The 23,472-nt window shown below is 38.9% G+C and overlaps 4 protein-coding genes across 5 annotated transcripts in view; 3 read left to right on the top strand and 1 right to left on the bottom strand.

The window, feature by feature from the left end:
- Positions 1 to 1,595, top strand: part of nubp1 (nucleotide binding protein 1 (MinD homolog, E. coli)) — a 9,535-nt gene extending 7,940 nt beyond the window's left edge. Inside the window, exons 9-10 of the mRNA XM_086060590.1 lie at positions 1 to 123; positions 1,049 to 1,595. The exon at positions 1 to 123 is cut by the window's left edge and continues 64 nt beyond it. Coding sequence (XP_085916716.1) covers positions 1 to 123; positions 1,049 to 1,101 — 176 coding nt within the window. The 3' untranslated portion in view covers positions 1,102 to 1,595. The remainder of the gene's footprint in view (positions 124 to 1,048) is intronic.
- Positions 1,596 to 2,287: 692 nt separating this feature from the next.
- On the top strand, positions 2,288 to 15,583 carry ciita (class II, major histocompatibility complex, transactivator). The gene is made up of 20 exons (XM_086081957.1): positions 2,288 to 2,406; positions 4,029 to 4,091; positions 4,623 to 4,670; positions 4,733 to 4,789; positions 5,398 to 5,502; positions 5,593 to 5,658; positions 5,877 to 6,080; positions 6,294 to 6,350; positions 7,937 to 7,999; positions 8,079 to 8,296; positions 8,407 to 9,641; positions 9,823 to 10,338; positions 10,415 to 10,594; positions 10,668 to 10,733; positions 10,853 to 10,933; positions 11,018 to 11,101; positions 12,846 to 12,929; positions 13,003 to 13,086; positions 13,256 to 13,339; positions 13,433 to 15,583. Exons 2-20 carry the CDS (start codon positions 4,037 to 4,039, stop codon positions 13,506 to 13,508), a joined length of 3,363 nt encoding a protein of 1,120 aa, XP_085938083.1. The 5' UTR covers positions 2,288 to 2,406; positions 4,029 to 4,036; the 3' UTR covers positions 13,509 to 15,583.
- Positions 15,584 to 16,288: 705 nt separating this feature from the next.
- Positions 16,289 to 18,502, bottom strand: dexi (Dexi homolog (mouse)). The gene is made up of 2 exons (XM_086060475.1): positions 17,642 to 18,502; positions 16,289 to 17,436 (listed from the first exon to the last, which is right to left on the bottom strand). Exon 1 carries the CDS (start codon positions 18,021 to 18,023, stop codon positions 17,754 to 17,756), a length of 270 nt encoding a protein of 89 aa, XP_085916601.1. The 5' UTR covers positions 18,024 to 18,502; the 3' UTR covers positions 16,289 to 17,436; positions 17,642 to 17,753.
- A 291-nt stretch (positions 18,503 to 18,793) lies between these two features.
- clec16a (C-type lectin domain containing 16A) overlaps positions 18,794 to 23,472 on the top strand; it is a 34,278-nt gene continuing 29,599 nt past the window's right edge. For both annotated transcript variants that reach the window (XM_086060396.1, XM_086060380.1), the window contains exons 1-5: positions 18,794 to 19,018; positions 19,422 to 19,550; positions 19,981 to 20,114; positions 20,672 to 20,820; positions 22,263 to 22,368. In XM_086060396.1, coding sequence (XP_085916522.1) covers positions 18,945 to 19,018; positions 19,422 to 19,550; positions 19,981 to 20,114; positions 20,672 to 20,820; positions 22,263 to 22,368 — 592 coding nt within the window. In that variant the 5' untranslated portion in view covers positions 18,794 to 18,944. The remainder of the gene's footprint in view (positions 19,019 to 19,421; positions 19,551 to 19,980; positions 20,115 to 20,671; positions 20,821 to 22,262; positions 22,369 to 23,472) is intronic.

Below are 23,472 nucleotides of genomic sequence, written 5' to 3'. Positions count from 1 at the left end.
TACCCCTTCTCGGCAAAGTGCCTCTTGACCCAAGAATAGCGAAAAGCTGCGACGAGGGCAGGTCTTTTCTCAATGCAATTCCGGACTCACCTGCTGCTGAAGTCTACGAGAGAATTGTGCAGAGTGTGTTTACTCTACATTATTATTAGTACCTTATGTTGGTTTATCACATAAAATCTCAACTAAACACACATTTAGGTTTGTGATTGTAAGGTCGCAAAATCTGAAACAAATTCAAGGGGGATGAACACTTTTTCAAGGCACTGTACAGTACATACATTAATGCAGGCAGATTTGATGGTTGAACACGAAGAATAATAAGCCGCAGTAATATTTGTTTTTACTAAAACCAACAGTAAAGGCCTGTGAGTGTGAGTATTGTTAAATACCCTTTCTGCATGTCATGCTTGTGTTCTAATATTAATTTTTAAGGAACTACCACAGAATAGATGCAAGTTTTTAATAGCTTAGTCTGTGGGATTTTGCATTGTGGGTTAGCTGTAAATTAGCAGACTTTCATTTAGCAAAGTTATGAGATTTGGTTAAATGCCTTATATGTAATTATCTTTTCTATGTTTGGTAATCTTCAACTTGGAGTAGCAATGAACAGCAAGCCCAATTGCCATCTTTTTGAATAATTTCTCACTATCAGCCAAACTTCTGCTTGAAGAAGTTTGCTCTTGCCAATTTAGCCGTTGTAACTCAAATCATTGCTCCCAAGACAAGGCAAAAAATCGGCCAAGCGACAGCCGTATTAAAAAAAAAAAAAATCTTGAATTGGGTCACTCATAAGACGATGTACCACTGTGTTCTCCCTGTTGAAATGATCCTTACTGAAGGTTACTTGGGGACCTTCTCTATCACATAATCTGCAAGGAGAGGGAATGATGAACCTCAATGTAGCAGGTTAACCCTGTTCTGTTCTGTACTGCATGGTTTGTGCATATACTGTTGTTTGGGGGATAGTATGTTTTTACAGGAGTCTAACTGAAAGACCATACACACTTGCAATTACAGTATCTCATGTTTCTTCCCTTTCCTCTTTCAGGCATCAAGAACTACTGTTCCATCCATGCCACAGACGAGCAGAACGCTATATGAAGCTTTATTTTTTATTTTTATGGTAGTCCTTGTGGACCAAAGCTAAGACATTATTACATTTAGAGACACACCTAAGAAAGACTAATGGACGCCAGGTGATTATTGTTGTTATTATTATTATTAATCTGTGGGTTTTTATTCACGGAATGGTATAGTGGAGTCTGAAAATCAGTCAATTAAAAAAAAAAAAACTGACGTGATTTAAATGAATTTGTTCCTCTTTGTAATACGGGGACAGATGAGAAACAGATGTATGTAGTCTGAATTCCGTGTTAAGTATGAGCCAAATTATAACAGTTGTAATTATATACAGTAGATCATGTAGTTGCTCCAATATCCTGCTGGCTGACCTACAACCAAGTAAGACATATGCTCACATTTGTAAGTGGTAATACCAACAACAACAAAAAACATTGAGGAAGTTTTATGCTAAAGTGATTGGAACCATAATGGTCTGCTTCGTAACAACGCAATAAAATGTGAAATAAAATGTGGTTTGTTGAGAGTGATATATACAGTGCAGTGCAAATATCTTGGGCCATCATTACATTTATTTATTTTTTTAGCAATGCTATAATTATAAAAACTACAGTGCTACTAGGTGAAAGGCAGACTTCCACTAAAAAAATAACTATTACTGTAGTTGTTATAGTTGGCAGACTGCCTCCATATACATGTATACAGATGGGAGGTGTCAATAATATCCTGGGGGTTGGACAGTTCAATAATACACATTTTACAGATTACCCCAAAAAATATCCTCTCCAAACTTGTATTTGTTTAAACCTGCTGTGCCTTATTAGTTCATGTTTTATGCATGCACATAGGCATATAGCCTACATCTGAAACAAAAAGTTGTCTTCACCAGGTAGTCAAACAAATAGTATGTTTAAAAACTAAGATTCTTGAATGGAATTGCAGGTTCTTTCCAAATCACCCCCAACCAAGGTATGAGTAGATCGGTTCAGAAGCACCGCCACCCCACCCCCCACCCCCCACCCCAGGAAATTAAAGCACAAACATTCAGACTGATTTGATTGCACTAGGCTTGGAAAAAAATAATAAAGTTTGTCTCACATAATTTATATTCAGTTTCACATTGGTCCGGAGCACTCACTTCAAGTGCCAACTTGTACAGTACTCGTCGTTTTGTGACGCTTCGTACAGAAAGTGAAAGAGTATAGAGCCGTTGGTCACTTAAGGACAAGAAGCAGCACGTGTTTGACAACGCTTAAAAATTGCATCCAGCTACCAGCGAGTAAAACAGCACTTGGTGCACAACATCCAGTGGGACGAATTGGCCAGGTAAGTTTCATCATGATGCTGGGCTGGCTCAGATGGAGCAGGTGCACACTTTTCCCCCCGCTGGTCTGAGCGTTTGTTCATTGAGTAGTAAAAAGTAAAATCAGCATTTTTACCAGGTCGTGATCTGCCTAGTGAAATTAGCTAATTAGCATGTTTAGTTTGTTGCCTTTTAAGTTGTAGTCGGATGTCTGTTCCACCATAAGCTAATTAATAGGGGTGTGAATTGCCTAGTACCTGGCGATTCGATTCGTATCACGATTCATTGGTCACAATTCGATTCGATACCGATTAATGCTGATACAAATCTATAAATTGATTATTGCAAAAAAAAATAATACTCTTTTTAGAAAATACTAATCAGTAAACTTGCACATGTACACTGTAAGATTTGTATGGAAATGTATTTATCTGAAAATTCAGGTTGCAATCTGTTTCATGTTTGAACAGCACTGAAATGAAATATTAAGGCTTAGTGTTCCATTAATATAACATTCTTCCAAACTTAATGAGTGAATCCTAACCCTAAGTAAGACGTTTTGTTGAATATTCGTATAAAAAGTTGATGTTTAAAAATCGATTCGGCCGCATATCGAATCGATTCGAGAATTGCGCGCTGTAATATCGCGATATATAGAAGATTTGAGCCCAGAACCTCAGAACTTTGGGGGCAGACATGCTCACTCACCTTGACCCCACTGTGCTGCCCATGGCATGCTACAATTGCTGTATTTGAATGGTTGAAGCATACAAGTGTGAAGTGCTTGGGATGAGAATCCGAATATAGGAATACAGTAAAAATTCTCAAAAGAACATTGGAAATGGGAAGAATGAGGCAGGAGAACGACGGGCGGATCGGCACAGTGTCATGATCTACATTCCTACCTTCACCTATGATCTCGTTGCTGAGGTGGCTTGGGCATGATTAGGGTGCTTCCTGGACAGGGCAGGACTGGGTATCTGTCATACAGGGCAGATGCCCGGTGGGCCGGTGACTTTTGGCTTTTAAGTAAAAATTGTTTTTGTGTGTCAGTCCAGCTCTGCTGTTCTCTGGTGTTCTAATGGTGACATGACACCTGCTGGTGAGACTGCAGTATGTCTCCCGGCTGGAAAGAGATGGACTGTGGTTAGGGAGAGGGAAGCCTATATAAGGTGCTACCAAACCTTGATGTCATATTTACATTTTGAGAGGCTGTAACTTCCTAAAAAATACCAAAACTCGCTGGGTTGGTAGCATCTTTGCACCATGCGATTTCTTAATCAGTGTCGTAAAAAGTAGATAAAATCGATGCAAAGGTCGTAGCTGGAGGAGGGAAAGTAACCTTCGGAACACATAGTGCTTTCAAACATGACAATAAGATAAACAGATGATATTTATGAATATGTGTCGTGCACCATGATTTTGATATTTGATCAAATCCATAACACTGCTGTTGGAAGAGGAATTGAAAATCACACATCAGCAGCGGAAATACTGTTCTTGTTTTCCTGGTGGCGTAACTAAGCGGTTAATTATTACCATAACAAATTTAAACATCATTGGTTTTCAGTAGTCCAGATTTCCATGAGTAACTCTTTGTGTGTGTTTTTTTAATTATTATTATTATTATGTGGGTGGGTGACAGGTTGCACGATGCAGAAAACAGATCAGGACCCAGTTTTATGTCCTGACTATGGAGCTTTACCAGGTTAGTATTTTACTCAAGACGAAATACTTAAGCATTATTATGAAGGTCATGGAAGCCGCTTCATCAGCCCCTTGTGTCAAGTCTAAAATATTATTGAGAATACATTATTGTGATATTAATAAATGCCTAAATATGTTGGCATTTGGCTGTATCTTAAAAATATGACAGCCAAGTGGTAAACTATACTCTGGCATGGACAATTACAAATAAAAATTAGCAGGCCCATAATAAAATAGCACTAGCAACAATATTATACACACCTGCAAAAAGACATGCAAGTTGGTAATATTTTTATTGACACTGTCAAAGAGTGTTTATTGTTATTGCTGTAGTTTGTAGCCCTACATTATTGTGAATATTAATAATTAACAGTACAGTACAGTTCTTCCAAGCTACACCCACCATCATAAACATATTATTACACACTGCTCAAACAAAACTAAGAAATAGTGTATTTGTAATGCCAGAATTGAATCTAGTGCATAATGTTATGACTGAGATGTTTCATCATGTGATCATTTTGTGTTTCAGATGATTTATCAGAATTCATGAACGACAATTACCTGGTGAAGATGCTTGGTATGTTGCTACCAAAAATGAATGCACGCTCGTGTGTTTACTGTTTGCTACTTTTCCTCTAGACACATATGGCCTCTTCAATGATGACCCCATGTTGACTTTTGATGACAAGGACTTCAGTAAGAGTCTCTTTTATGTACTTTTGCATGAAAAAAAAATGTTACATGAAAAGAAAAAATGCCATATATTTGAAATCAAATTGCACGTTGAGCAATGTCATTAAAAACAAAAATCTGATCCGATACCATTTTCATGAGTGTAGTGAAAATAAAGAGGAACTTTCCGACGAGCAATGAGACATATTGTTGTGATTATTTGTTGCAGCACTCCTTAAAATGTCAACTTGCAGTCTTGTGGGACCAAATACAGAACTGTGTCTTTTTCTTCTTCTTCTTTTTTTTAATAATCTTAGAACATTTCTTTACTCTAAATGTATTTTAAGTTTGCTGTCTAATGTTTTAACATTGTCAATGTAGGTTATTTTAGTAAATTTTGTAAGCTACCTTTGTTTTTTCTCCTTTGCTTCTGAATGTTGTTAACTGTTGTGTTTGTTGCTTTCCTTGTGTAAAGTACATTGAGTTGCCTTGTGTATGAAATGTGCGATAGAAATGAACTTGCCTCTGCCGAGGTCATAAATCTCAGGTTTAAATGTCAGACAGGTATGAATTCAATATGTTTATTATGTTAATGTTGTTAGTAAAAAGACAATTACACCTGTGACTTGCAGGTGACACTCCCTTGGCAAAAGAGTTGCCAAGCCAATGCAGAAACCAGCAGGCAGATCAAATTGAGCTGAAAAGAAAAACAAAAATTATTCGAAAAAGGCCCAGAGGTGAGCACTCATTCACTTACATAAAATTCCCAAAACGTTTCCATGATAACTGCTAAATAATGAAAAAGTGTTGTTGTTTTTCTTCATCAGCTACATTATCAAAACAGAACCCAACGGCAAAAAAGAACTGTACTTCAAAAAACCAAAAAGCTGAAGGTGAGAAATCATGACTTTTCCCTTCTGAATATGTATGACATTTCATCTTAGCACAAGACTATGGGGAAGTGCCCGCTATAACAAAACCATGCTGAGTGTGCCGGGAGTGCACGGCAAATGATTGACACCTGTCGTTCCGTTGTGACGGGTGATAATGTATGAACGTATGATAGACATGACTAGAATTTGTTTCCCGAGTTCTCCGGCCTTTTCTCCAGGTAGTGACGCAGGATCAATGCAGAGTCAGGGAGAGCTTTCGTGTCTCTCCCCTCCGCCGTCCCAAAGCAGCCTTCATCTCCATCCCTCCATCCAGTTTGTCACATTCCCAGACACTACATCTCATCAGTTTAAGACACCAACGATCTGTCCTCCAATTATCCACCTTCCATTCCCCGCTGCTGCTCTACCAACATATGTATTGGGTGAGTGAGCAATCATTCAAGTTAACAGTTGCAGGGTTGTTGTACTTCCATTACTACAACTGATTTAACATGCAAATTACATATAAACACTATAAATCATTCAACTGTTATTTACACTGGGTAAAATACACACACATGGAGGGAGTTCTTTGCCAAAACGTGATTCTCATAACATATTTTCTGTTTGTTTACTCATTTGTCCCATGGCTGCAGTACATGTACCTTCTTCACCATCAGTATTCAAACTCCAGGTGCCCCCCTTTTCCATAGGTGGGTGACATTCCTGCACAACATTCAGCGGAATCCAGTAGGATTTTACACACTTTAGTTTATTTATAATTTGCTATTTGGGGCAGTGCGTCACTATGCAGCACCTTCATACAATGCTGAAGTTCTTTACTCACTTTGTATGGGGCCCACCACGGTCAATCTGGGCCGGGGGTCTTTTGGATGGCACCCTGTGGTTGTGGACTGTCATCCCTCTCGCTCTCACTCGGTAGCTTTCCTCACATGGTTTCTCTGTGCCCCGCCATGTTGTGTGTGTGTGTCATTTGATTTAATAATATGTCTAAATGCTTGATCATATTAACCAATATGAAAATGCATTCATTCTAATACATTACAGCACAATCTCTAAGAATTATTAATTGGATTGGATTACCAATACCTAGAAAATTGTTCAACTACAAACCTATAACAAAATGTAAGCTAGATTTGGTCATTCAAAGCATATATTAAGCAATAAATATTAGAAAATTTAATCAAGAGTAATTGAAAAATATTTATAAAAATCACTGTTAAGGGACACACAGCTCGTGACCATAGGTGACCGAGCTTCTCATCTTATCTCTAAGGGAGAGCCCGGACACCCTCAACTCATTTTGGCCGCTTGTATCCGGGATCTTGTTCTTTTGATCACGACCCACATCTCGTGACCATAAGTGAGGGTAGGAACGTAGATCGAATGGTTAATCGAGAGCTTCGCCTTTCCGCTCAGCTCCTTCTTCACCGCAACGAACCGATACAGAGTCCCCATCAGTGCAAGCGCTGCATCGATCCGCCTGTCGATCTCCCGCTCCATCCTGCCCTCACTTGTGAACAAGACCCCAAGATACTTGAACTCTTCCACTTGGGGCAGCATCTCTATCCCCGACCCGGAGAGGGCATTCCATCCATTTCCAACTGAGGACCATGGTCTCGGATTTGGAGGTGCTGATTCTAATCCTAACCGCTTCACACTCGGCTGCGAATCGCACCAGTGGGAGTTGGAGATCACAGCTTGAAGAAGCAAACAGCACTGCATCATCCACAAAAAGCAGAGATGCAATGTTAGAGCCACCAAACCGGACCCCCTCAATGCCTCTGCCATAAAAATTCTGAACAGAATCAATGACAAAGGGCAACTTTGGGGCCTGATCTGAATTGATCACGGATCAATGATGGTCTGTTGCACCACTATAACCCATCCATCCATTACCTTTACTGCTTATCCTCACGAGGGTCGCGGGCGTGCTGGAGCCTATCCCAGCCGTCATCGGGCAGTAGGCGGGTACACTCTGAACTGGTTGCCAGCCAATCGCAGGGCACAAATAGACGAACAGCCATTCACACTCACACCTAGTAGGGACAATTGTGAATGTTCAAATAACCTACCATCCATGTTGTTTTTGGAATGTTGGAGGAAACTGGAGTACCCCATAATGGGTAAAACATTTCATAACCCAGTGGTTGAGTAGATCAAATAGCCCATCTTAGATTGAGGGATTTTGACCCATCTAAAAAATAACCCAAAATGCGGAGAGCATGTCATAACCCTGTACTGTACAACTCAGCTTTTGTTTCTGTGTACATTTCAGAGATGACTGAAAATAACGAGTCCACCACAGTTCAACAGTTACCAGCTACCATTGATATACCTCGTAAGTTTTAATTTGTCAGAAGTTTGAATGGAAATCTGCATTGAACCAGCATGATAGATACGTTTTGTTTCATCCTCAGAGAATGTAAAGGACTACATTCAAATTGCCAAAGCCCATATGTACAAAATCTGTGAGGAGATGGAGCCAAGGCTGAATTTAAGCTCTCATTACGTGGATGTGCAAGTGGTCCAAAGAGAGATGTTTTGTTCAGGGGAAAAAAACAACAAGAGCCTGAACAAAGACCTGCTGGCCATGGGTGATATGGATAGACAAAAACAATTGATTCGTTTGAATCAGGTATATGTTCACCACCAACAGCGTATTGTCGATTTTAAAAGGCTACTTATTCATACAATATTGCTGTATAGGAGCAAATGTATTGTAATGTTTCCATTCTTTTTTGATAGATATTTGAAAACTCCAATGGAGATAAACCGAAACGATATATACTACTACTTGGCAAAGCAGGCCTGGGAAAAACCACCCTGATCAGGAAGCTATGCCAGGACTGGACCATAAGCGGCTTCCCACAATTTGATTTTGTATTCTTGTTGAATGGCAAAGATCTCATCTCTTCAAGAAAGTCACGCTGCAGTCTTCAGACCCTTCTACTCGACCTCCCCACCCTTGCCACTTCCATCATTAACACTGAGGAAGTGTACGCACAAATCCTTGCAGCCCCCAAACGTGTGCTCATCATTTTCGATGGTTTTGATGATCGGGACTATGAAATTCTGTTTCAAGAAAAAGACTTCACAACCTTGTTAGAGAAAGACAATAAAGACAAGTCCTCTACGGTTAGACAGCTGTACTCTGCCATCCTCCAAAGGGTGGTCCTTCGAGGATGCGTTCTTCTGATTTCTGTCAGACCAAGAAGCACTACCTGCCAACTAGTGCGGCGAATGGACTGCCTTCTGGAGGCTAATGGATTTACCCCTACACATATAGAAACATATTTTTCCAGATACTTTGCCGATCCTGATCTCAGGGAATCTGCTTTAAAATGTTTAGAAAAGTCCAGCTATCTACGTCACCTTTGTTGGAATCCTGGCCTCTGTCGACTGGTGTGCTTGGTTTTGGAACACTCTGAAAGTTCAGAGGGTCTTCCAAGAACTTTAACTGAGCTCTGCCATCAAGCACTTTGTATTCAAATGAAAAATGACAACTGGGGCTGTTGCTCTCAGGCTGAAGCACACGGCACAAGAAAAGCTCAGGTGAAGCTAAAAACAAGGAGGTCAACAAGGAGGAACGGCCAAATGAAAATAGATGAGATAAAAACTGCTCATGGGGAGATTTGTGGAAAAAAAAATATGTCCCGTTTGTGTGATTTGGCCTGGGAAGGAGTGAAGGCCAACACGTCCATCCTGCCCGAAAAAGTAAGTATATGCTCAAAACTCAAAACATTCGGAATCAGGAAGGGACTCTTCCTTGCTTATAAAGTAAGGGTAAAACAGGACAGCTTCCATTGTGAGACAGAGGAAATAAAAAGAGAAGAGGGAATGAGATCAGAAAGTGAAAATGCAGAACAAAGGCAAGACCAACGAAGTACGAACTTTGAAGAAACTACAAATGGTAACATCTTGACGTGGACAGATCCCTTCCTTCAGAGTTACCTGGCAGGACTCCATTTATCCATGACAAGGTAATTGTTTTCTCTTTATCTAATAGAAAGATTGACAATTATAAATTGAATTTTTTAACGAGGGACAAATGCAACAGAAGCCTTTAGATAAACTGATATCCTAAAAATCATTAATTTAATGTTAAACAGAAAATGTACTGTAAGAGTACGGTATATCCAATGCTGAGCTCTCTTTCCCCAGAAATGTTTGGTCTCAGAACCCCCTCCAGAACATCCTTTCCCAGTCTTGCCAAAAGGGACGTCGGCGTTCCCAAGGAGAAGTGCAAGAGCTAACTCGGCGTTTTGCTTTTGGCATCCTGTTCCTTAAAAGAACCGAGTTACGCAGGCTTCATTTAGATGTAAACTCAGACAAGCGAATCTTACTTGCTAAACGTTTTGAGGGTCTTTCCCTTGCTGACCTAAGCCCTGATCAGGTCCTGGAAGTGTGCCACTATGTTTTTGAAGCAAGTTTCTCACATGAAAACGTGAACGGTGACAGTGACGAGGCACCATTGGTCAATCACCTGGCTGCAAACCTATCCGAGGTCCTCACATTTCATGGAGTTCCACTTGGCCCACCAGATGCATATGTTGTGCAGAAGATTCTTGAAAAGGCTGAAAACGGAGGCCGAACTGTTTCTTTGGATCTTGAGAACACTGGGATACCGATTCCAGGACTCAGGTCTCTGGTGGGTCTTGGCAGCTGCAGTACATACAGGTATGGGTTGGTTTAACAACCCCTGACTCCAGACATAGCAGAGTAAACCTTAGAAAGTAATGATGATTTGGTTTAGGGCCTGCATAGCCGATGTCATCTCCCTGTGGGAGCAGGTAGAGCAGAGTGATGAACGGAATCGCCTTCAACATTTTGTGACCAAGTTCAAGATTCACCCTCTGAAAGTCATGCAAGTGTGTCAAATAGAACATCTAGCAAAGCTTGTAAACATTCACATACGCAGGAGATTGTCAGACTGGTAAATGACTTGCACATTGGTTTATGCAGTACACTATGACACATCCATTAACAAATATTATCTTTACTTTCAGTGAACCTGATCCAATCCTTGAGAAAGGAGTTCCAGCAGTCAAGGAGCTACGCAAACTAGAGTTACAGTGAGTAGTACAGTATTTGTATATTATCACTGTTGAGACCATCCACAATAACTCCAGTATTTGCTTGCTGTGGTATGTTTGTACTTTATTTAAATTAGTCTGATGGTCTCTCCTTCTAGGATTGGTCCAGAGCGTGGGCCCCAGGCAACCACCAAACTTTGGGAGTTTCTACCAAGTTTACATGACCTCCAGCACCTAGAGTAATACACAGCTCTTCCACTATTTTTGTCTCAGTGTGTCAGTTACTTTATGTATCTCACCAACTTGATCTGTCTCCCCTTCAGTTTGGAGGGCAACAAAATTGGAGACAATGGAGCTGAGCAATTGGCTGATATATTTGCCTCCCTCTGTTTTCTACAGATACTCAAGTGAGTGTGACCACATACAGGAAGTGCTCTTGTTTGCTATTGTGATCACAGAATACTTTGGGATTAGTAGAAAGCAAAGATACTATTCTTTTGTAAGGTGTTACAGTAGGTTTGGTGTGTTTTTTAACAGGTTATCCTGCTATCTTTAAATGCTTCCACAGTGGCTTTTAGGTGCAGTTAGAGCCATTGTGAGTGGTTCAGACTAGCCCACATTTATTCACAATATTGCGTGTGCATTCTAGGCATTGGCTCATGCTTGTAACAGAGAAGTTGTTGTTTAGCATACCATCCACAGTTAGGGTTTCATGAAATAAAATGCACATACTGTATATCCTATAATTATGCTCAACACACTCATAATACAAGCAGGATCAAGTCTTAAGTAAAAAGCAATGCTTTGCTGATCTTAATTTACTAAAATAATGCCTTTTTTTTTGCCATTGCTTTGCTTTTGTGTATCTCAAAGTGTACTTACCGTATATTACAATGCGCTGATTTATATTTGCTAGCTAACAGCTAATTTTACATACTGCGATTATTGGCCCATTTATTCAAATCATATCTAAAAAGCACAATGACACCAAAATCTCTTAGTTCGTCACAATTCTCAGCACTGCTTTGTTCTTCGGTTTGCTCCAGCTTGTATTATGAATGTGGTGACCGAGGTTCTGGGTATGTGTGGGTTTACTTCTATGAAACCATTGTTAGAAGATCATCTTAGTCTTCCGCGTGTTCGTTGTTTTTCGGGTAGAGAGAATGTTGATTTTCCGAATACAGGCTGGAGATCGGTGAACAGTTCCTTCGAAGGTTTTATTTTTACAGAATATTCTGGACACAAGCGAGTTGACAGAACATTGCTGCAGCTTCTCGCAAGCGTGTAGTTACAGCGGACTTACAACATTCTTATACTATCTTGAAGGGGCGGTACCACAACGCCCCCTCCAAACAGCCCACCTGGAGTTCACCGGACATGAGATAAGACTTTAAACACACCATTGATTACAGACACTTCAACCACAGACAATGGCCCATTGTTGTGGAAATTGATGAGATCCCAGTCATGACGATAAGACTTTAAAGTAAAGACATCATTGATTACAGACACTCTTCCAACCACAGACAATGACCCATTGTTGTGGAAATAGATGAGGTGCCCCAGTCATGACGACATTGCGGTAACACTCAAAAAGCTCTTACTAAGGAAATAAGGAAATTAAAACAGTTATGACTAAATTAAAACAGTTATAACTAAATCTAGGCAGAAGACCCTCTTCACCATGATTGTGAATGGTATGATAAATAAACTTCCCAGCTGTGTTGGTTGTTTGCTGTGATGTTAAAGTAATCGTTTTGATTTATACTGACTTTAAGAATTCAATTGTCTTTACCAAGAGAAGTTTTATTTCAAGTTTGCATTAAATTGTAGATTTAACCTTTACAAAATATGAATGTATGTGATACATATATAAATCACGACAGTGTGTCAAGGGATCCAATGATACTGCATTCTTGGGAAAATGGCATTAAAGACACAGGTCTCCAAATTTTCCCCAAGATGTGGGGTAGCCAGCGCGTACAAAATAGTGGCCCATGGGAAATAGTCATGGTGCTCCAGATGGGCTACTTATTTGTACAGTACAGTATCTTTCAATTAACCTAATAAAAAAGAAACGGTTTAATTAATTACTATAGCAACAATAATCTATTGTGTCTAAATTGTGTTGTCCGGCTTTGTGCTTTGCAGTCTGTCGCAGAATTACATAGGAGACATTGGGATCAGAAAGATGGCGACTACATTAAAGGATCTACCCAAACTGCACTGTTTCATGTATGTAATCACATATTCACACACATTAGTGCAGTCGACTTGTGTATTTCCCTTTCTTTGCCTCTTTTTCCAGCCTCTACAGCAATGTGATTTCTGATGAAGGCGCCTCCACTTTAGCCGCTGTCCTCCCGCACATGGCATCATTGACTGACCTAGAGTAAGACTTCATGACTTGCATCTTTAAAATGTACTGCACAAGTCACTTATGCTGTGATAAAACATATCTTTAGATCTTTTTTTTTTATTAACTCATGTCATGAAGCTCATGAAAAAACAGGATGGTAATGAAGTGAATACATTTAAAGTGCAACTTGTTTTCCTTACAGCGTGAAGTATAATAAACTATCAAATATCGGTGCACAATGCTTGGGAGCCAGCCTTAGAGAATGTAAGAAAATGAAGACTTTAAGGTGAGAAAAACCTTTGTCCGGCTATCAATGCAGCAACCTAAAAGAAAAATAAACTGTTTTTGACATGTATCTGCTTCTTTTCTTCCATTCCAGGATGTGGAACCCGTGTATTCCGTATGGTGCATTTGAGAGACTTCAGCAGCAGGATCCCAGAATCCTTTGGCATTAGTAGTAATGCATCCACACACCAATTTCTGGTACATTTAATCATATGTGCAGGCCATATAGAACAACAGCATACATAGAAGAGATATATACGATTTGTCTATGGTTGACAGTCCAATGTTCCACTGAGTGCTGAAATGAAATTGGCCCTTTGTTGCCATACAACATGTTCTCTATATGTGCTAATGCCACATGTGCATTTGTACAATTATTTGAGACTGGAGAAATGCCACGTGTCAAAGATGAGCAATGTCTGTATGTTTGCTCTGTTAATGTGCTTTTATTTTATACTGTTAGCATTTATTTGTCACTTGAAGTTTTTTAAATTTTGTTATTGTATTTACATTTCACACTTGGCTCAGTCATATTTAATGCACATAATGGAAAAAATACTTTACTACACTATGTCTTTTTGCAATTATATAACTTCAAATTACTCATAGTCCTGTGTGGGGCTGCACATTTGGTACATCGCTTGATCCAGCTCTTAAAGGTACCACATTTATGAAAATGCACTTTAGTGGGGTTTTCTATCAATAATATGCATCCCCGGCCTGTCTACAATCCAACCAGGTATGAAAAAAGTCTGTCCGCAACTTCTTTGGTTTTCTTCTCCTTTCTAAAAAGTGTGCTTCAAACGGGCAGATTAAATTTGTGTGATTTGGTGACGTCAAAAAGACACGGAAGTACACTCGACCAAGCCCCCTCGGGTTAGTGGCACCACCTCTGGTAAAGGTTTGTCACACCCACTGAAATTCAAGAAGCTGGCTGCTTCCTTTCTTTTTCTCCCCCTGCTTGCAAATGCTTCGTGGAGAGGGGAAACAATGATCAGGAAAAAGTGGTTGCTTCCTTCTTTCTTTGTCTTTGAGAAGACAGTGGATTAATTTTCTTTTTGAAGGACGTGTACCAACATAATTTCTCAAAGGACTGTTTTGTTAGTGAAAGCCTGTTCAGAACTGGATTTGCAACACGTTTAAACATAATGGATCGGTCCCGACAGTGTGACACTACTGCAAACGGGAAAGATGGAAGTTTAACATTTTTGATTTAGCCTTCTTTCCTATCCTTTCTAATAAGAGATGTGCACCTTCTACCATATTACTGGTGTACTTTTAGTGCCTAAAGTGGGAGCTACATTTGTCGTGTGGAGGTTGTTTGGTCACAAGAGGTCAGATATGATAAAGCAGACGGTGGTTAGATAATATTAAGCGGTTGCGTATTGATTTGTCAGGATACAATCCGCGGTGGTTAATTTGCCGTGACTGACTGTCAACTCTGATTTTTTTTTTTTTTTTTACTCAATTTCCAATTCAATCAGAACAACTATATTTAGTTTAACAACTTGTATATTAACTCTACAGTCTAACCACTGCCATAGCGCACTTCTAATTGACACCCATTAAAATGCAATGGGGGGGGGTTAAAACTCTAAATATTATTTTTTTTAAATGCTGATACACATTAAATATAACATGTAATATTTACAACATCTCTTTCTCTGACATTGTTATGTCCGGTTGTACCAGAGGAAAGTGATTCCAATAATCGCAGACACAAAATAAGGACCCACAAGGAGATTACAAAAAAGCAAGATTAGAAAAAGTACAACAAAAGCCGATGGCAACAAAGAGTCAGGATGAAGCGGTACGAACACAAAACACTTGCAAAAGTCAAGGAGAAAAAAATAACCGCGCTTGCTATAAAAATTCAAGGATAATAAAGAACAAAAAAACACTTACTTCATGTAGTTCAACTTTGTCAATGTATGTTCTTTTCATAATTTTTGTAAGCTACATTTGTTTTCTGTTTTGCTTCTGAATATTGCTAACTGTTGTGTTTGTCAATGCTTGTAGGTGTTGTGTGTTTGTGTAAAGCACATGAATTGCCTTGTGTATGAAATGTGCTACAGAAGTAAAACTGCCTTGCCTCATCTTTACATAAAACTTTGGACACAAGAAAATATGAAATCCTTTTATTTTAATCGTTGGATAACACAATTTCTATTTAAGATGTGGATTCACTTAGTAGCAACTAATCAGTTTTTTTTATTATTATTATTGTGAATCAATCTGAGCGTCATGAATGAGTAGCTTTTGACAATAGCAATTATTGTACGTTCCATTTGGTACAAGTATGCTACAAACAAAACTTTTTCCTGATCTGTTAGATCTATTAGGTAAGGGCTATTTTTGTATGCAAGGTCTATTACTGTTGTCTTCATTGTGCACTGGCAGTGACACCCCCTTGTGGATACAATGTGAGCGTGACACGCGTAAACCACGTGGTTTCAAATAACCGACAGTATAGATAAGGAGCGGTGGCCGCACCCACACGAATTCAGTTAAAAAATGTTTTGCAAATTGTCCACACCCTCCGTTGTCTCACTCGATGCCACGTTGCTTTTTTTGGTATGTATAGGCCTACTTGAGGCTTGAGCTAATAAATGTATATACAGTAACACTCTTTCTTTCATCCTTTTAATATTCAAGGCTACAAAACCAGCATGGATGTTTCAATCTATGTAGTCATGGGTTGCCTGCAATTAGCAATGAGTTGCAATCGATTGCTAAATACAATTGATTTCAATAATTGCAAGGTGTAGTACTGCTGAAAACAATACCTTCAAAGTTGTTATTGCTAATAAGTGTACAGTGTATGGCAATTATTCTTATGCCTTGATCATTTTCGTTTATCAATGCATTTGCGCTATTGGCTTCGAAAAGTTCCAATGTTTTGTTTTATTCTGCTCAAAAACAAACAAATCAATTAAGTATATAAACAATGTCTGTTTATAAGGTGGTTTTATTCCATTCACACACAAACACAATCTGTGCCTGACTGAAATTTCAAAACCACTCATACATCCATCCATTTTCTATACAGCTTATCCTGCTTGGTGTTGCCAGAAGCTAGGGCCTACCCCATCTGACATCAAACAAAAGGCAGACTACGACAAAGATTGATCGCCTGTCAAAGGGCACATTTAGGGACAAATATTCACACTCACACCATCACTGAGTAGAAACTGTACCCAGGCTACCTGCACGGAAGTCTGACGAATGTAATCTCACTCATTATTTAAAAGCCAATTTGTTTAATTCAGTTCATTATTGCTTCAAGGTAAACTTTTCTTAAAATAAATTGTTCAAACCCTAACAGGAATTAAAAAAAGAAAAAGATCTAGCTCGATCCCAAGATAATTCAAGACATTCAACCAGCATCGCAAGTCTGTTTCAATTATCTTACATTTGGAAAATAAAAACATATTTACAGGATACAATTGTGAGTTCAATATGAAGTAGCTGCTTCTAAGATTCCTTTTAAGGGTTTCACCAATTCATGGTTTAGTTTTGACAGTGACCCATGCAAACCAGGAGTACAATCGTAGAAATCCTTTATGCTGGATACGTACACTGAAGAGAAATTTTAAGTTTAACGTGCAGAGCAAAACCAAAAACTATTGCCCAGCATACTACTGCATCTCCAGTGTCATATTTGAGAGGTGCACCCACAAAGCACCAAAAGAAGCAGATGTGAATAAACTCACATCATGTTTAACACATATCTCAAATTAGGGGTGCCTGCAAAGCAAGTGTACATTCTCCTTAAATCAAATCTACTGTACAAACACTCCCGCGCCAGGATCACTTTAGTCTTTGGAGCGACCGACCGACCGATCTGATGCTGATACAGTGCATATGATTTGCACCAAGCTCCTAATGGCTGGATCAGTACTGTGCTTTATCCACAGCCAGAATGTCTTCTCACTTGTAGCACAAACCACTGCCTTTTTTTCTGTCATTGTGTCCCAAGTGAAGGACACAAATGCTCGTGTGCACGTCAAAGTGGCGGTGCGGCGATAGAATGAGTCTTCCCAAGGGAAAATGGCTGAACAGTTGTCGGCCCAAAGGTCAGTTTCACACTGAGATGACCTGTAATCATATCAAACACAAATGTCATTTTTTAAGGCAACATTTTAAGATTTAAAAGATTTAACCATTATTCATTTTAAATGACCAGCTCCCATGATTTTTTTATTTTATTTTAATGCATGTCCCAAAAGATAATAAATTCATTATAGCCATAGCAGCACATCAGTCATTTAATCAAATTCAGTCATTCAAAATTCCTGCTTACCTTGTTCCCCTCTGTCCAAAAAGACAATGAACACCCAGCAGACAGGCCTCGTATGGCCCTGATCTCTCCATCATCTTCATCCTGCATCATAATCCAATACATCACCACATTGTCATTCCAGATAGCCCTCAAAAACATCCAAGTCTGTGTCCGAGTCGTAGGGGAGGGATGCTGGGTCAGAAAGCACCCCGAGGTCCACCAGAGCCCGGTCCATATCCTCAGGCATAAATACTATCCCCACATTCAGGACGATGTACTCCATCAGAAAGGCATAGTAGAGGATGAGGACGTTGACAAAGAATAGGCCCAGATAAAACATATAGGGATGCTCGTCCAAAACCGATTCAACTGAATCTAACTGGGCGTAAATTGCGTGGATCATAGAGAAGAAAGTCACGGTTTAGACACGCCAGTGTTTGAGCGCCATAGATATTCAAGGACAGAAGTTGACACAGCTTCAACTCTGCATATCCGGTGCGCTTCGGACAAACATTTCGCCCGCTCCGACTCGAGAACGTGATGTGTACTATTATAGCTGTACATTGACGAGGGATAAAGACAAAAAAACGTGCGCATGAAAGAGTCTCGCGTTCATATCTACTAATAGTACACTGGCAGTATCAAAATATCACACTATATCACTGCTTGCTATGCGGAATTCAAGCCATGCCAAGTGGCCAGGGCTAAAAACAGTCTCACGCAACGTGAGCAAAAACACGGACCCTAACAGAATGCATGTAGTATTTCTATATGCACACTCGTATTATGAAAACAAACACACTTCTCCGTTTTCTTATAACAGCCCACACGTCTTTTAGCTAGTTACCAACTGCATCAAAACATTGCGGTCTGCATAAAGTGACTCACGTCATTGGCCCGACGTCAACGTCATCATTAATTGACGTCTCCATGAAATGACGACATCGGGTGAGCGTTTATTTTCTATCCATCCTTAGGACTTTACGTAAATCCGTGATCCATCCACGACTTTTCCGTTAGGATCGAGGCCAGAGAAACTTCTCAAATCGCATTTTGATATGGCCTCGTGTAGTGGTGCGTTTCTATCTTGTGTACACGCAATACAAAAAATAAAAAAATAAAAACTACAATTCCCACACATCCCATTTGTCGACCACTTTTACGTAACGATTCCTCGCTCCTCGCTCCTCCCGTCTACAACCTATTACCGATTGTTTGCTAAGTGGCTAGCTCCACCAAAAGTGGGTGTAATGGACAGATACAGCCGCTAACATCGGCGAAATAACCCGCCTGTCAAATCATCAACCTCCTTACAACCACAGCCATGTTTGGCAGGTCACGGAGCTGGGTTGGAGGGCAGGGGAAATCGAAAAATATCCATTCCCTGGATCATTTAAAGTGAGTAGCTAGCATGAACACACAAATGCTAACGTTACGTGCATTGTAATACAGTACAGAAATAGCATTTTAGTGACGAGCGTCATTATTTACTATTATTTGGCACCCCCTGTAAAAATAACTTTATTTTTGCTGTCCAAGTATATACTATACTTGCATTTAGTTAACTATATTCTGCTTGGCACCTCAGAATAATATTACGACTAAATTTAAGTGCTATTTAATGATGAGCTCAACACATATGTTGTACGTTGGAAGTGAACTTTTACTCCCTGTCACAAAGTCCACGTTTACCACTTAAAAAAAATAGTTGTATTTTTGCTTGGTGAAGATCCACCTCCCACACACAGTCTTGTATATGATTTTTTTTGTAAATACTGTATGTATTTTATGTTGCCTGCAGGTACATGTACCATGTCCTGACCAAAAACACTACAGTGACAGACCACAACCGCAACCTCCTAGTGGAGACTATACGTTCCATCACAGAGATCCTCATCTGGGGTGACCAGAATGACAGCTCTGTATTTGAGTAAGTCACGTTCAACATTTCACATATCCCCAGTATGAGCATTTAATTTACTATTATTTAGATTTGTGTTGTTGTTTGACTGCAGATGTGTTCCCCCGTATTAATTAAATGGCAATCTATTTAAAACATTTTCGGAAATTGGCTTTCAGGTGGGGGACACAATTAACTCAGTATTTTGGGAGCAAGACTCAAATTGCAATTGGATGGTTCAACTAAACATGCTTGTGAATGTTGTAACAGTTGTTTGACCTTTTGACAAATTACACTGGAAAAAGAAGCATTAAAGCATCAACAAACGTGAATACATTTAACATTTATTTCCCTAAATATTATCTTTTAAAAAACCATGTTTGGTAACTGTTGTGTTCAATTCCATAAACTATAAAGCTTGGCCATTAAGATGAAAACATGATTGATTTCCTGTGGTCAGCTTCTTCCTAGAGAAGAACATGTTTGCCTTCTTCCTGAACATCCTGCGGCAGAAGTCAGGGCGCTATGTGTGTGTTCAGCTTCTCCAGACTCTTAACATACTCTTTGAGAACATCAGACACGAAACATCTCTGTGTAAGTATTTGCTTATCAGATCAAAGAAACATAACGCAGGGGGTCCTTTATTCACGATGGAGTTCTGTTCATCCTATACAACACCCACTACATATTCCAATTTTGTACACAAGAGGAAACAAATATAAGTGTTTATCACTAAGCTATGCTAATACATGTAGCAGAAAAGTAATACAGTACATATATGTTTGAAAAACACTTACAGGTACATCGCAATACAAAATTATCAAATGAACGCTTGACATAAAAGGGAACAATTAATTTGTTTGTTTGGTTTGTACAGTGGAAGGGACGCAGTTAATTTTTTTATGCACTGATCGTAACCACGAAAGTGTCGTAGTTTGGGACCGTTGTCAATCGAGGGCCCACTCTAATAGTAATAGCTGAACTGTGTTTATTAGACTTCTACTGTGGTTGTAGGAGTGATTCAGGCAGGAGTGGTAAGTTTTTATGTTAATGTGTACAATCATCACTTTCTATTCAGTTTACTTTTTATTAGCAATAAAACAAAAATAAGTATCTGTTATATAATATAAATTCTCCTCTCTTCTGTGCAGACTACTTATTATCAAACAACCACGTGAACTCCATCATCGTCCACAAGTTTGACTTTTCAGATGAGGAGATCATGGCCTACTATATCTCCTTCCTCAAGACACTGTCGATCAAACTCAACAATCACACGGTGCACTTCTTCTACAATGAGGTGAGGCACTGCCGGGTTTTATTTAAACGTCTTGCAGTTAAGCCGTCACTGATTGACAAAGTAGCATAAACCTGGTTAATTGTTGCTATAAAAAGGTCATCATGCTTCAGTGATTCAATTATTTTGTATAAATGTGCATGCAATGATAGTGCTTTGCTGACTTGAAAAACAAATCACACAGTGCTGACCTAATCATTACTATTGTGTCGGAATGGCCTGAACAGTCTCTCGCATGATAGACTTGATAGATCATTCATAGATAAGACCAAAAGGCTTCAATCTTGATGGAGACTCACTGATCAAATAAAAATGCTATTTAACTAACATGGCCAGGATATGAATGAATATGTTTTGCCTTAACTGGGTATAGTTTTATGATGCTTGTTTTGTTTTTGTAAACTGCTCTGGGTTACAATTGAGACTGGTTTCTAATATTTTATCCTTCCTATACTGCATTTGTTAGCACCATTTTGGCAATAATAAACATAATGTTTAATTAATCATTTTCTAATGTCCAAACCAGGCATTGTTATGTCAGAGAGGATTTAATCCTTGCGTAGTATTATATATTTGTGACATATTGTCTGAATTGTTCATATTAACAGGCTTAGAAATAATGTTGCACTGATGGAGGTGAAATCTTTTGCAGTAATAAAAATGAATTATTTGCTGCAATGAAATCATGTTTGAGAGTGTAATTTTTTGCTGTGCAAGCATGCCAAGGCTGGTTGATTCTGTTTGGTAATCTACTAATCCTGTCTGGTTGACACAACAGGTGTCAGCAGTCTTTCTGTTGGCCTGTGTGTACAGGGGAAAGTTAGTGGTCGGTGTGCAGCCTGTACCTTAAGCGAATATTTGAAGACAATTGTACTGTATAATTTACATCAGGGTCAGGTCTTTGTAGTATTATTTGTATCTGCTGTTGATGACTGGCTAGGCTGGCTGCTTTCACATGTTGACATACTCATACTGACAACAAGAATCAATATTTTAAAAAAAATTCTAGTTAACTCATAATTTGAATTTGAAACGGTTTAGCTGAGATCCTCGGGCTTTACGTTTTTCTGTTGACCTCATGAATCTTTTGGTTCTGTTTCCTTGTTAATACACATAATGTTTAGTTGTATAAAGTTTTTCTGGATCATTTTTCGAAACACTTTGTTTCTTTTTGTTGTTCTGTGTAAAATGATTAATTTTTTTCCTAAATTGTCCTGGTCATCATCAAGCAAGGAAATATCTATTTACACCTAACATGAAGTTCTCTAGGACCTTTTCTTCTACATATTACCCTAATTTTAAGAAGTGGTCCTGTATTTTTGTCCCTTCTTAACCACTCTCATCAGATACTGCACTATTATTCCCTTCAAATTGGACTGTCCAGTGTTTATGTTGCCTTGTGGGGCACTTGCTCACTGGTGCCCCTCTCTGTCTCCCATACACAGCACACTAATGACTTTGCGCTGTACACCGAGGCCATAAAGTTCTTCAACCACCCTGAAAGCATGGTCCGCATCGCCGTCCGCACCATCACCCTCAACGTGTACAAAGGTGAATTTCAATAATGTGCATGACACACATGCATGCAACATTCCAACACATCCTCTTGCATTGATACTGTATACTTTTTAAATGTGTATTTGTGTTCTAAGAGTCCTTTAATGATACACTGCATGGCTCAAGCAAATGGTAAATATTTTGTTTGACTGTATGGCCCATCCTAGGGAAGTCGTATGAATGTATTTAGAGTACTAAATATTGGACGACTGACAGTATTGTACACACAATCTACAATGCCATAAATGTACATAGTATTAATATTTCATAGATACAGTTGAACCTCTAAGGTCGAACGCAAACTATTCTGGCACATTGATCTTTCTTCTAGATTATATTTTTTTACCTAAAATCTGTTTTAGCTAAAATCATCAAACTCTTGCCATCATAAAATGTTTATAAATTATGCAGGCTGTGATAGAGTTAATTAATGTTTTTTTCATGACTAATAAAAGGTAAAGCTGTATTACCGTTATAATGAATAAAAAAAAAAAAGTATGGTAACAACTCACCTTTTGTTGATGCATATTATAGGTGTAGCGAACATGTTTTGCCATTATTAGAGGTCAGACAAGTGTAAAAATAAGCTAAACGCTGTATGTAAAAAACAAAAAACAAAAACAAAACAAAACAGATGATCACCCGCAAAGTCTTTTCACAGTAACACTAGAGAGAGCTGATGTTGTGGTCGCAATGAGCAGCAAAGTCTGGTGGGATTGGTTTTGAAAGTTAAAATAAGTACTTTTTCTTATTTTTTCCTCTTCACCTTCACTAGCCGAAATGCCACCACAGAGCAGTAACTTTGAGATTCACAAAGTAAAAAGCACAAAACAAACTAGCAAAAGAAATAGTATTTGTCTTTAGTGGCATTACAAAAACGCAAAAAAATATGTCAAAGAAAAAGCAAAGTATGCCTGTAATGTTAGTATTTGCTTCTTATAAATGATGTCATATGTTCTGATTTAAAGTTGGTTTGTGTGACTTGAGGTGTATTTCCCACAAGCAAGTTCTATTGTACATGTACTTTGTGACATTAGGGGCTTTCGACTTTGGAGGTTGCACGGTTGCACCATACAAAATATGTTTAATCCAAAACAT

The sequence above is a fragment of the Leptonotus elevatus genome, chromosome 1, assembly GCF_054856555.1.
Source record: "Leptonotus elevatus isolate MCC_2025b chromosome 1, RoL_Lele_1.0, whole genome shotgun sequence".
NCBI lineage: Eukaryota > Metazoa > Chordata > Actinopteri > Syngnathiformes > Syngnathidae > Leptonotus > Leptonotus elevatus.
This window is presented reverse-complemented; position numbering and strand designations above follow the sequence as displayed.

Coding starts and splice junctions, on each gene's coding strand:
- ciita (XM_086081957.1), top strand. CDS start 4,037: ATGCAGAAAACAGATCAGGACCCAGTTTTATGTCCTGACTATGGAGCT. Junction 6,081..6,293: donor TCTACCAACATATGTATTGG/GTGAGTGAGCAA, acceptor CCATGGCTGCAG/TACATGTACCTTCTTCACCA. Junction 13,087..13,255: donor GCATCATTGACTGACCTAGA/GTAAGACTTCAT, acceptor TTTTCCTTACAG/CGTGAAGTATAATAAACTAT.
- dexi (XM_086060475.1), bottom strand. CDS start 18,023: ATGATCCACGCAATTTACGCCCAGTTAGATTCAGTTGAATCGGTTTTG.